Source organism: Chenopodium album, chromosome 14, assembly GCF_948465745.1.
Source record: "Chenopodium album chromosome 14, dcCheAlbu1.1, whole genome shotgun sequence".
In the NCBI taxonomy this organism is placed as follows: Eukaryota; Viridiplantae; Streptophyta; class Magnoliopsida; order Caryophyllales; family Amaranthaceae; genus Chenopodium; species Chenopodium album.
The window spans coordinates 43,803,578-43,817,650 of record NC_137847.1 but is presented as its reverse complement, the minus strand read 5'-3'; the positions used below and the strand labels follow the sequence as shown (position 1 = coordinate 43,817,650).

The 14,073-nt window shown below is 33.8% G+C and overlaps 1 protein-coding gene across 1 annotated transcript; it reads right to left on the bottom strand.

Annotated features, from left to right (window-relative positions):
• Positions 1–200: 200 nt before the first annotated feature.
• Positions 201–944, bottom strand: LOC145578113 (DUF1685 family protein). Its single transcript, XM_081635503.1, has one exon. The coding sequence runs from the start codon at positions 942–944 to the stop codon at positions 201–203; it is 744 nt and encodes a 247-aa protein (XP_081491629.1).
• Between the last annotated feature and the right edge of the window lie 13,129 nt (positions 945–14,073).

Sequence of the window (14,073 nt, the reverse complement as noted above, 5' to 3'; positions counted from 1 at the left end):
AAGTGACATCTATTGGTAAAGAAGTAACAATGTACTGTATTTACAATTGCAACTTTGCAAGAAGTATTACCCAAAAAAAATGATCAAAAAAGAGAGTTACTATTTATAGAAACATACAAAATTACAGGGGAAAAAAGATTATATTACAGAAACACCCAATTTTTTTGTATTAAGAAAAAAAAAACACTCAACATTATCATTTATTTAACAGTTGAAGCAACAGTGTGAGCCCAAAATCTGAGATAATCCTTCATTTGAACTTGATTTTCAGGAGCAGGAACTTTCCAGTTAAACACATAATTTTCTCTTCTCTTCTTTTCCAATTCTTCCCATGCTTCTGATAAGTAAGGCCTTGAAATTGAACTGCTGTCATGACTATTGTTATAGTTATCGGGACGGCTACATATATCATTATCCTTTTCGCGAGTTAGCTCGCTACAGTTTTTTAACCTATGTAACCCAGGAATAATAGTAGCCAAACTTGAATCCTTATCTTCTTCAGAGAAAACAAAACCCAGATCAATAAACCCTTTTAGCTCTTCAAATTCAAGGTCTGATAAACTTTTGCTCAAATTCTTCTTTTTCTTTATTCTTCCCAAATTACCCTTCAATGGAGTACACCCAGTTTTTGGGGTTGTAACGGTAACTTCTGGGATTTCAAAATCTGCTGAAATTCTTCCAGAAAATATAGTTTGAAGTTTTGGGGAAAAAAGTACAGAATTTGGAGACGCAGAAGAAGAATCACTTAGTTTTTTTTGGGGAGAAGAATTTGAGCTGATTTTTCTTTCAGCTGATTTGGTTTGAATTGTTGGAAGGGTTGGAATTTCTGGATTTGATGAGGGTATTTCTGGGATTTTTTGAATTTTAGTGGGTTTTTTCTTGGTGAATAAATCATGGTCAAACCAATAAGTGTCATAGAGATTGAGGAGAGTTTCAGGCTCCATTAATGGTGAGTTTGAAGGTTTTTTTGCGAGGAGAGAGAAGATGGTGAATTGTGTGTGTGTTTTATTTTGTGTTTTATTTTGTGGGGGATGGTGGATTGCAGAAGGATGGAGAAAGGGTATTTATGTGGTTTTTTTTGTTGACGAAAATACCCTTTGTGATGTAATTTCTCTCATAGAAAGGTCAAATTGTCAACAAGTTATTAAGAGTAGGTCCTTGGTCTTTTTAAGTTGATTACACGCTTTGCACTATGTGATTAGATTAATGGCCATGTGAAAAAAGTTTGGGTATGTTTTCTTTCTTTTTAATGAACTTATACTAAACAAAGTTTGTACAAAATAAATTTAATTAAGTTAAGACATGTACATAATTAGTCAAATTAAGTTAATATTAGCTCATGCAAGTAAAAACGAGTTGAATGGGCCAATAAATAATCGAGTTCAGTAAGGTATTGGGTCGAGACTTCAGGTTGGGTCATTTCGGTCGGGTCCTTTTAGGTTGGGTTGAGTTTTGAATCAAGTTCGGATCAAGTCATATTAAGCACTTCATTTCAAGTCAAGTTCAAGTCAAATTGGATGAAGCTCGAAATGAGAAATTTATTGTCGTCGTGGTTATTACTGTTGATGAATTATAATTATAGGATTTTAGGCACATTTATGCTAGTTTTGTAGCCTCTTTTAGTCTTTTTAGGGTCATGTTTGCATAAACTATCCATTTTGTGCTCTATTACACCGCTCCACTTGTGATTTTCTTAATATTTCATGTGATTTCATAATTAATCATTTAATTTGAATTATTTCAAAGTGTTTAGAGTTGATTTAAATAATATGTAAACGAAACATAGATCGATTGAGTTCGTTGATTAAAGAGTCTATTTGTGGATGTTGACTATGGAATTTTATGCATGAGGAATGAAAATAGCATCCACAAGGTCACTATTTGTCTTTCTGCATTGAATTTGAGTTGAAAACGAAGTTAAACGATGATGAAGATATGTCAAAACTAACCCTTATGCACTCTTTTGATCATAACTCAATGCAGTGACACTCAACCATTGGGTGGCCTAAGACAGTAAGACACTCAAACATTGGGTGGCCTAAGACACTCAATAGTATGTCAAAAGAAACAAACTCAACTCCCACTGTGCAGCTCGTCTGACCATCGGCCACCCAATGCTCGATGAGTGGGATATGCGCGCATTTGAATATTTGATGAAGAATCCTATGTGCACTAAAACTCTTTAATTCGACCAATCATAAACGTCTTTTATTACTTACGTCCTTTGTTTCTTTTTAGTTGACATGTTTCTTTAGTGAAATTCAACCGTTAATATCTCTAATTATCGATAAGCAAAAATTATAAAAAGTTGATATTTTGAAAATATATATTGTGACGAATCTAATAAGACACCACATGCTTATATTTTTCATTATGTATGAATCATAAAACACAGTCAAAGGAAAATGATGAATAGTGCTAAAGTTAAAACGTGTCAACTAAAAAAAATGAAGGTAGTACTAATTTTTATTTTATTTTTTTTCAACAGCTTTTAAATTTGTTCCTAGTAGGAGTACTAGTTATTGTTTTCAATTAGAATAAGGAGTATGTTTCTATTGCACATTGCATGTATTTCTTAGTTTTTACAAAGTAAATATAATATCACACACACACACACACACACATATATTGAAAATTTTACAGTAGTCTTTTGAAATATGACTAGCATAATGTTTAAATGATTATAGTTTATAATTGACATATTTTTTTTTCCAAGTAATTAATTATATAAATTTATTCCAGGTATTAAATAGTATTATCAACTTTTTTTTTTTTTTTTAATTTATCAATTTTTTAGTTTTATTTATGTAATTTTTATTCTTATTTTATAGAATCTCAAAAAATATTTATTTTATGTTGAATTAAAATTTTCAAAATTTATATACATTGTAGATATTATAAGAGTAATTGTGGCCATTTTATAACGTGAAAAAATGAACTGATCATATTATATATCATTAAAATAAGAGTTTTTTTTTTTTTTTTTTTTTTTTTTTTTTTTTTTTTGGGTCATAAACTACGTAATACAACCTAAAATTTGTGAGAAACTACCTAATAAAAAAAATGTTGTAAGAAACTACCTTATAAAAGGTAAAATGTTGTAAGGTACTATCTTTGGCCGAATTTCCACCGGTAATTTAATTTTAAGACGTTGACCTACCTCAAAACACCTCCGAAACCACCACAGAGGTTGCTTTTCGGTGGTAAGGTTAATTTTAGGGTGGTTAGAAGATATTCCGAGTTGGTGAGGGTAGTTTAATTTCATGATTCAGGATGTTGATTTTTGGGGTTAGAGGTGGTGGTTTTGGGATTGGAGGGTGGTTTCGGCTTGGTAAAGGCAATATCAATTAGGTTGTATTGGTTTTGGAGTGAAAGAGGTGGTATTAGGGGTGTTTTGAGGTGGGTCAGTGGTGGATTTCCGGCGGAGGTAGTATTTTACAACAATTAACATTTTGTTAGGTAGTTTCTTACAACATTTTACCTTTTATTAGGTAGTTTTTTACAACATTTATTTTATTAGGTAGTTTCTCACAAAATCTGGGCTTTATTAGGTAGTTTTTGACAAAAAGTCCTTAAAATAATATAATAGTCATTTTTCAAACGACCGTTATAATATTATACCCCTGTGCGCGCCATAAGATGAGTGGACAGGTTGCCTCACAGCCAAGCAGCAACACTACTCCAACAACTAGCGATGTTGTAGCCCTTGCAGGGGTCACTTCGACCCAAATCCAACAGCTCCTCGATCATTTGAATTCTATGAAACCCAAACTTCATGGTAAGCAAGACTCGGGTTGGATAATCGACACCGGTGCTTCGAATCATGTGACTTGTGATTTTTCTAGTTTGACGAATGATAAAAATGTGAGCCATTGTCCGATGGGATTGCCGGATGGGAAGTGTACAAGTGCTTCCAAAATCGGAACGGTGATCTTGAAAGGGGGCTTGATTATTGATGACGTTCTTTATGTGCCTCAATTAAATTGCACTGCTACTCAATTAAGTGATACCTCAAATTGTATTTTGCAATTTACTAACAAACTTTGTGTTATACAAGACCTAACGACGAGAAAGGTGATTGGAGTGGGTGAATGCATAGATGGACTTTATTATTTCTAGGGTGTGCGTACGGTGAAGACTTTGAAGATAGATGGGGATCGTTCGACAGTGTTGTGGCATCAACGTTTGGGGCATCCTTCGGGAAAGGTTTTTCAACAACTTCCGTTTGTGAGTCATAGTAGTAATAAATTCAAATTATGTGATGTATGCCCTCGGGCAAAACAACATAGGAGTAGTTTTCCTTTGAGTCAAAATAAAGCTAGTCGGATTTTTGAACCAGTGCATTTAGATTTATGGGGGCCTTACAAGACATCATCGTCTTGTGGAGCTCTCACTATTTTTTAACCATTGTTGATGATTATTCTAGAGGTGTATGGACTTATTTATTAAGCAATATAACAGAAGTTCGGTATATGTTTCTTAACTTTGTTGCTTTAGTTAAACGACAATTCTCTCAAGATATTAAAGTGGTTAGAAGTGATGATGGAACTGAATTTAACTCATTGAAAGACTATTTTTTTTCTTTTCTAATGTGATATATTTTGAGACCTCGTGTATGGGTACGCTTCAACAAAATGGGTGTGTTGAGAGAAAACATCAACATATATTGAATGTGGCTAGAGTTTTGAGATTCCAAGCAAATTTGTCTCTAAAGTTTTGGGGAGAATGTGTGCAAGCGGCTTATCATTTAATAAATAGAACTCCTTCTCGTTTGCTTGACTATAAAACCCCTTTTGAAAGATTATTCAACAAACAACCTTCATATAAGTATATTCGGGTATTTGGGTGTTTATGTTATGCATACAATCAACGTAGTAAAGGTGATAAATTTGCTAGCTGAAGTCGAAAATGTGTATTTCTTGGGTATCCATTTGGAAAGAAGGGGTGGAGAGTTTATGATTTGAAGACTAGAGAGTTCTTTGTCTCGAGGGACGTAAAGTTTTTTGAGCAAGATTTTCCATATAATACACCCACAAAGAACCCACATTCGGTGCCTACTTACAACCCTTGTGAGTATGGGGGGGGGGAGTGATGATGAGTGGAGCTTGTATGAGGAAGGTGGCTGTGTGGGAGAAGAGGAGAGACGTGAGGCGCAGCTAGCAGAGGGAACCGCAGCCAGCCTGCGGCAGGAAGGCACAGCCCGCAGGGAGGCCGCGGACCAGTCTGTCAGCAACTCTGCCCAACACGCCGAGCATCATGCTGGGGCCGGCGGGGCTGATCTGGGCAGCAGTCAGCAAGGCACGCATGGGCATCAAACCCATGCTGAGTAGCGAGCCTCGTCAGGTGTGAATGACGGGTCTACGACTGAACACATTCATAGGGAGGAAGCCTTGGGTAAAGGCTTGAGAACGAAATTTCCATCAGTCAAGTTTCGTGATTTTGTGACTCACACCATTCGAAATAAAAGTCCATCTACCATTATAACTCAGCGTTCATCTGCGACATAGCCTCCCTCATGTACTGTTTACCCTATAACACACTTTGTTGATGCTCATCGTTTTTATGTGAAACATAGAACATATATTGCTGCAATTACAGGAGAAAATGAACCCGAAAGTTTCAAGGAAGTTGAATCATGAGGGTTGGAGAAAGGCAATGGCCGATAAGATATAAGCACTCGAAGAGTAAGGGACTTGGGGGTTTGCAGAGATTGAAGGCAAGACTTGTTATTTTTGGACATCATCAAGTAGAGGGACTAGACTTCAATGAGACATTTGCTCCTGTGGCAAAAATGGTGACAGTTCGAACTTTTCTTGCAGTTGCAACAGTGAAAAATTGGGAGGTCCATCAAATGGACGTTTATAATGCATTTCTTCATGAAGACTTGAAGGAAGAGGTATACATGAAAATTCCCTCTGGTTTTGAAAATAATAAATCTGACAAAGTTTGCAGGCTGAAAAAATCATTGTACGGTCTCAAACAAGCTCCTAGATGTTGGTTTGCAAAGCTAGCTACAGCTTTGAAATCGTATGGTTTTAAACAATCATACTATGATTATTCTTTGTTTACTCTAACAAAGGGAAAAATGCAGCTTAATGTATTAGTCTATGTCGATGATTTGATCATTGCAGGGAATGATAAATCTGCTATGATTAAATTTAAATTGTATTTGGGAAATTGTTTTAAATGAAAGACCTTGGAGTGTTGAAATATTTTTTAGGGTTAGAGGTAGCCCGGAATGCACAGGGTATTTTTATTTGTCAGAGAAAATATGCGGTGGACATTATTACTGAGACGGGTTTACTAGATGCTAAAACGGCAGAATTCCCTATGGAACAAAAATCACAGGTTGGCTTTGGCGCAGGATGATTATTTACATGATAAAGAGAAATATCGTCGTCTCATAGGTCGACTGATTTACTTGTGTGTAACGAGACCAGATTTAGCATACTCTGTGCACATTTTATCACAGTTTATGCAAAATCCCAAGATTGACCATTGGGAAGCAGCTCTGCGAGTAGTCAGATATTTGAAGAAGAGTCCGGGATAGGGAATTTGGTTGAGATCTGATAGTGCTCTGCAGTTAGAAGGATGGTGATTAGGCAAGTTGTCCGTTAACTCGACGTTCATTGACAGGTTGGTTTGTTTTCCTTGGTCTATCTCCTGTGTCATGGAAGACCAAAAAGCAACCTACAGTCCTACAGTGTCTAAAAGCTCTGCAGAAGCTGAATATCGATCAATGTCAGATGTCACTTGTGAATTGAAGTGGTTAAAGCGGTTTCTTGGGGACTTTAGGTGTAAATCATGAGAATGGGATGCACCTTTATTGTGATAGTCAATCGGCTTAGTATATTGCTCAGAATCCGGTGTTCCATGAACGAACGAAACACATTGAAGCTGATTGTCATTTTGTTAGCGATGCGATTAATGATGGAATGATTAAACCCTCGTATGTCTCTACGAAGGTCCAGTTGGCTGACATTTTTACTAAGGCTTTGGGAAAAGTCAAGTTCGAGTTTTTACTTTGCAAGTTGGGTGTTCGAGATCCGTACACTCCAACTTGAGGGGGGGTATTGAGATATTTGAGAGATATGATAATATTGTAATATTGTGAAAGATAACATAGAATATTTTGTGACTTATCTTAGGAATATTTGATCTTGCCCTCCAAATTTCCTAGTCTATATATATTTATATATGGCCGTAATAGTTGAATGAGAATTACACAACATATTATTCAGTATATTTTAGCATATCATCCCACATAATAGTATGGAGTATTCTTTACACAAAAAATTACTGATACAACCTAAAAGAACAGGGATCGAGTACAATATTTTGGACAGAATGCTTAGATTAGGTTAGGGAAAACAAGGTCATATTAGGTTATATTACTAGTCCTACTAAACGTTATTACTGTGAGTCAGTGACAAACAAACTCAACTTTATATAGTCAGGGAATATTTAATAGTTCAGCTTTTAACATGAAACACGAGCTGAATTGGTGCCATACAAACTTTATCTCTTATTGAGTTATTGGTGTCGTTATGTCAATTGTCTTATTTATTCTTCCTCTTATTTAACTTTCATGTCAACTATTGTCATATTTTCTCACTTGCTTAATTATTATTTTTTAATTTTATATTTAATTCTAAAGAAAAGCCAACCTGGCAACGTGACTCCAATAAGAAGAAGCATTATTGTTACCTTGACTTTTTAAAGGAATAAAAAGAAGAATCATATATGCACATTGATTGAGCTTAGCTTGTTTAAAAGGAGTTCCGTTAAGAGTGTAATTGCACGTAATTTAATGCTTGATTTTAGAGTAGTATCATTGGGTGATCAAATTGTACCATTGAATATTTCAGTAATACTATGTATACATTCAGTGGTATTATATATGTATTCAGTGGTACTAAACCCCTGTTCTCATCAGATTATTTTCAATTCAGTTCTAATAAGCTAAGCTCAGTTCAGTTCAGTTTAACTCCAAATTTTCTTCTCTCATAAAATATTCATTTCAGTTTAGTTCAGTTTAGCTCTAATAAGTTTAATTCTGTTCAGTTTAGCTCAGTTCAGTCAATGAGAACAGGCCTTAACTACGTGCATATATAGTATCACTAAATAACTTATGGTATTATATAAACTTTCAATGGTACAATTAAAAGTGATCCCAAACATCTTTCTCTTTCTCCCTTTCTCTCTTTTCCATGTGAATTTTCCTCCACATTGATCTTGTGAACTCAAATGATTTGTAGAGTTGTGGGGTGTGGGTTGGGGGGTTGTGTTTAGCATGCATTTGTATTATCATAGAGTAGGTTCTAATCACGTTTACAAGAAACTTGATACACATCATACTATCATAGAGTAGGTTCTAATCACGTTTACAAGAAACTTGATACACATCATACTAGAGAATGTTCATCATATATACAATCGGTTAAATTAGGTACATCTAATTTAAGGTTGTTTTAATGCTTATTTGCGCACAAGGTAATAAGGTATAACTGTATAAGTATACAAACGATGAAATGATTGTACACATATATTATCATTTGTCTAAGTATATTAAGGTCGTGAGGGATCACATGACCCACCTTAAAAAATAAAAAAAAAAAAAAAATTACTTTTGTTTTTAAATAGTCCACTGATGTTTCACATGTGATGTTGCATCAACATTTACATTTTGACTTATTTTTAAGATCACTTATTTATTTGCTGGTTTGGTAACTAGCTTATTTGAGCAAAATGAGCTTATTTGACTAACATTTAGCTTATTGACTATTAAATAAGCTAATTTAAGGTGTTTGGTGGGAAGTTTAATTAAAGGGCTTATTTCACTAAATAAGCTCTTTTTCAAAAAGCTCCTTTTAGGAGCCTTTTCAATTAGTTTATTCATTTCTTATAGTGAAATGACATTTATACCCTCATTTAATTTAAAATCGTATATGAACTACTTACCCCACAATTAGCTTATTGGTCATTTCACATAATCAATTAGCTTTAAGCAATAAGCTATTTACCAAACACTTTTATACAATTAGCTAATAAAACAAGTTAGTCAAATCAGTTAATACAATCAGCTACATAAAATCAGCTGACACAATCTGCTTCAGCTTTTAGCTTTTCCCCAAACACGACCATTGTCTTTTTGGAAAAACAACTCGTTGTTTCTTTACCCTCTTCTAGGTTTATTTTGATTTGCTTGGCCATAGAAACTAAATGAACATTAGTTCACCTTATTTTACTTATTTCAGAAAAAATAAGTTCAAATCAGAAAAAAATAAGTTCAGATCAGATCAGATCAGAAAAATAAGTTCATATCAGATCATCGTTTTATGTGTAGTTTTTTATCGCTAAATATCTTTAATTTCATAATGAAAAAATTATGAAAATCACATATTAATAAAGTACACATTATTACAAATCTAATAAGACCCCACTTGATATTTTTTCGTATAGATTATCGTATATTTAAGGTCAAAGTTTGGTCAAATTTGACATTCAGATCAGATCATATCAGACCAGGTCAGATCAGATAAGCAAAAATAAGGTGAACCAAACAATCCCTTACATTGTGATTTAGTAGGTCATTTGATATAATACTCAATCTAATGATTGATGATTATCAGTAATCATACTTAGACTAAATTGGATTGTTTAATCCATAATACAAATAATTGGAATTATCTATAGTTTTACAAAAGTGGATTGTTTTATCTATTGGTTGTATTTGAATCAAATTTTGCATTTCATATTCAAGCTTGTATACAAATATACAATGTTTATGTTTTGGTATTATAATGACAAAGAATAGGGTTATATTCGGGATTTCTCTTCTATACAAGTATTGTGTACATCTCTTGACCTAATTTTTTTTAATCAAGTACTTATTTCAAATAAAGCAAAAGCAAAGAAAAGGAAAGTTGAACCAATGAGCAAGAATTACATGTTTAGAATGCGTTGCATATTGCATGGACACATAAAAGTGGTATGTACCACTTTACATTGCATTGCGTTGCATAATGGTGTTTATGTTGTGGTCATCCACATTACCTTTTGTTTATTCATTTGTCCCTATATCTTTGTTTATATGTAAACATACTTTGTTAAAGATGTCCCTCATATATTGCATGATGTTGATGTCTTAAACTTACTTGCCACAATTTATTAGTGGCCAAATTTTAAGTTGTTATGTCTCTATCAAAGTTGAGGGGTGCACCACCTAATTTAATCATGCAATTAAATAGTAGCATAAATATGGATGACTATATATTGATCTGATGATGTTTCTTTCTCTGAGTTTCTTTGAAGTTACTCTAGTTCTTTATAAAGTTTTATTGTGTACTGTGTTCCCACTTTTCATAAATTTATTTGTAGGAGTTGAGGGTGGTTCATCATTTTCACAAGATCACATCTATCAATTAGTCCTTTCTATTGGTTATTAGCTAGTTGTCTCATTGATAGATCTTCCTCACGTAATGAAATAAATTATTCACATGGTTATATCCACTAATAATCACCATAATTTTCCCAACAAATGAATATTTTTGGCTTAAATCATATCATTTATTAGCCTACATATATATAAACCAATACGAGTATATCTTAATGTCACGTATGAATAATGAGCCACCTTAAGTAGGCAACCTAGTTATGATGCCTTTTTTTTTTTCTTTTCTAGATATTATATCAGAACATGTTAATCTGGTCCTAGTAGTACCCTTGGGAGTGGGAAGGTAAGAGAATTCCTACCTTAAGGATTGGTCTTATAAATTTATGATTGTGAGATATAATTCTCACCACTAGATGACCAAGTAATACTTAACTTGGTGATTGTGATGTTGGATTAGCTGTTGATGTGAGTAGTTTGTTCCAATTAGCTAGGAATTTAATCGTATGTGTTATATTTGATCATTTCTAATTGTGTAAATTAATTTATACAATATATACTCGTAGTTTTCATATATGAGAAACATGTTTTGTATTGTAAATAAAATGAATAAAATTCTTTGAAAAGTCAGCTTTGTATGACCTACATATTAAATGCATTCATGAATATAGCCTATCCAACTTATACAATGACAATATAAAATACGAAGTAGGTAATTGTAACAATAATATATCTTGAAAGTTTGAATCAGTCAATAACCATATGGTTATAATAAAATAATTTTTTTTTTTTGACATATAATAAAATAACTTAGACCATATTGTATGATATAAACGGAAAATGGAGTAGCAATATGCCAATAAGTGAAGTCTAGTGACTCTACAACACACACGGATCTCCACTCTCAACCATAGATTAAAAAATCAATGGTTAGATTCTTTCTCCTACAACACACACGGATCAGCACTCTCAACCATAGATTAAAAAAATCAATGGTTAGATTCTTTCTCCCACAACACACACAAATCATCATTCTGAACCATAGATTAAAAAATCAATGGTTAGATTTACATGAAACCCTTTCACTCTCACTCTCACTTTACCACTCACGGGCTCACGACGCCTCTCATTCTCACGGGCTCAGCGCCTCTCCGTCTCCCTCATTCACGGCGGACCTTGAAGCTGTCCTGATTCTGCCTCTCTCCCACTCTGCTCAGCACTCTCTGTCTCTCCCACTCTCCATCCTCCATTGAAGCAGCTTCTGAGGTAAGATCGTTTTTCATAATCTAGGGTTTAATCAAACTATCATTGATTTAATTTTCAGTATTGTCAATTTAGGGTTCAAATTAGGAGGGGTTCGTGAAGTATTGTTTATAATTACTGAAGCTATGAAATAGTACAATGAATAATTTTGTTTCTAGGATTTTACTGTGTTTAATTTAGATTGATATACTTAATCCAGAAGTATTTTATGTGAATTTTTTTTAGCCTAATTTGATTCGTAATTGAGTCAAATTTGATTGTTATTGACTTGCATTATTTTTTGGGCCCTAATCGAGCCATTTTAATTAATTTGAATTCAGCCATTTTCAGCCATTTTAATTAATTTGATTTCAGCCATTTTCTAAATAAAAATAAAAAATCCAAAAAAACTTACAAACAATTGGTTCAAGGAAATTACTATGAAAATGGATCTTTTCTCCTTGTAACATGGCTCAGGGATGGAAATGTATGAATTTGAATTAACAAAATTAAACAATTGACGTCCTTTAATCTTTTTTTTTTTTTTAAATAGCTTTTTTTCCTCCTGCCTCCCTTCTGCTCACATATAGCTTTTCTTTTTCCTCAAGCCTAGGCGATGCTACATTGGGGTGAACGTCTGCTGATTGCTTATTGCTGTTCTGATGTCCGCTCACTGCTCTTCCATTATACTGACTGTTCTTTGCTGTTCTGAAGTATGCTGACTGCTGCTCTTCTATACTGCTCCTGATTGCTTCTGCTCTTCTATTCTGCTGCTCTCTGCTAGCTGATGTTCTTCTATTCTGCTGCTCTCTGCTGCTGTTCAGCCATGTATGCTGTTCTGTCTGCTGTGTTCTGCCATCTTATCTTGTTTAATTTCATCTGTAATGTTCCTGTGGAAAAAAATTGCTAATGGACTTTGCTTGGTTTTGGGATTGTTATATTGAAGTGTTGTGTATTGAAGTGTTGTGTATTGAAGTGTTGTGTTGTTTCTTCTATTGCTTCAAATTACTTTTGCTGTTCTGATTTGCATTTTACTTCTTGTAATGGAGATACATGCAAATGGAGGAGGCAGCAGTTGTATATGTAATTTGAGAATAAAATTAGTTGAGTTGCAATCTGAATGTTTAGTAAACAATTTGTGCAAATTAGTCAATCTCCTGTTTTCTTTGTGTCCCAAGAAATGTGCGATGGTATGTAGCAGCTAGCTTGATTTGCGTCCTTTATTGTCTTTGTGTAATATTCAGCTAGCTCGCAACTGATGAAGATTATTATTTCTGTTGATTGAAGAGTCTCAGGCCATATAGCATGATTTTAGGGTGTGTAATTGCTTCAACCCGAAATAGAAAGACCAAGAGGAAAGGTTGAAGCTTTCATTGATAACAAATGATTTTTTACAAGTTAGCAGCTTTAGGCTGCAAGTCTCCACACTCACTTTAGCTCACAACTCTTAAAACACAAACATCACCATTCTACTGCTATACTACTTACTTTTTATAATCAATCAAACCTACTGTACATTCAGTTCCATGCTGTCACACACTCACACCTCTTAGTAATCTTTTAATTAGTTTTGTCTTCTTTTGCTTAAGGATAATCATATGTACACAAGTGTTGCTAATCAAGTAATCAGTGATTATCCTTAAGACCTTAATGAATGATTTGCCTTGCTATTTAAAAAAAAATATTCTAAAATTTCTAATATTTAATCCATTTAATTATATCTCTGTCAAAAAAAAAAAAAAAAAAAAATAAATAAATAAAATCCATTTAATTATATGAAAAAGTTTGTAAACGGTTCGATTTAGAAGCGGTTTGGTTCATAAACGGTTCGGTTTATAACCAGTTCGGTTTTTAAATGGTTCGGTGCAAACGGGGTAGCAGTTTGCTAACGGTTCGATGTAAGCGGTTTTTTTGCCAGTTTAAACGGTTTCGGGTTGGAACCGGTTTCGGGTTAGATACGGTTCGGTTCTTTTTTGGTTCGGTTTTCTTTCAGTTCGGTTTATATTCGGTTCGGTTTGTTAACGGGTTCGGTTCTTATACGGTTTAACATTATTCGGGTCGATTCGGTTTCGGGTTTACTAAAATACGGTTCGGGTCGGTTTTCGGTTTCAAAAAAATCGGTTTTTAATCGGTTCGGTTCTCATTTGAGTCGGTCGGTTTCGGACAGTTAAACGGTTTCGGTTTGAAATTTGACAGCACTACTAGTGAGTAATGATATTAATCTAATTGTAAGAAAGTTTAAAAGTTCAATTTTCATAAATTTCAATTATGCAAAATATAATGTGTTAATGATAAAATATACAATAAAGACCATGCAAATGACTAGTAAGTTACTTTCTTAAAATCAGAGGGACTATAATAAATGGCTTTATCATAACCTTACAAGAGTGATGCCAATGGGTCTAGTATTTTGTCAAAAAAAAAAAAAAAAATGTGGG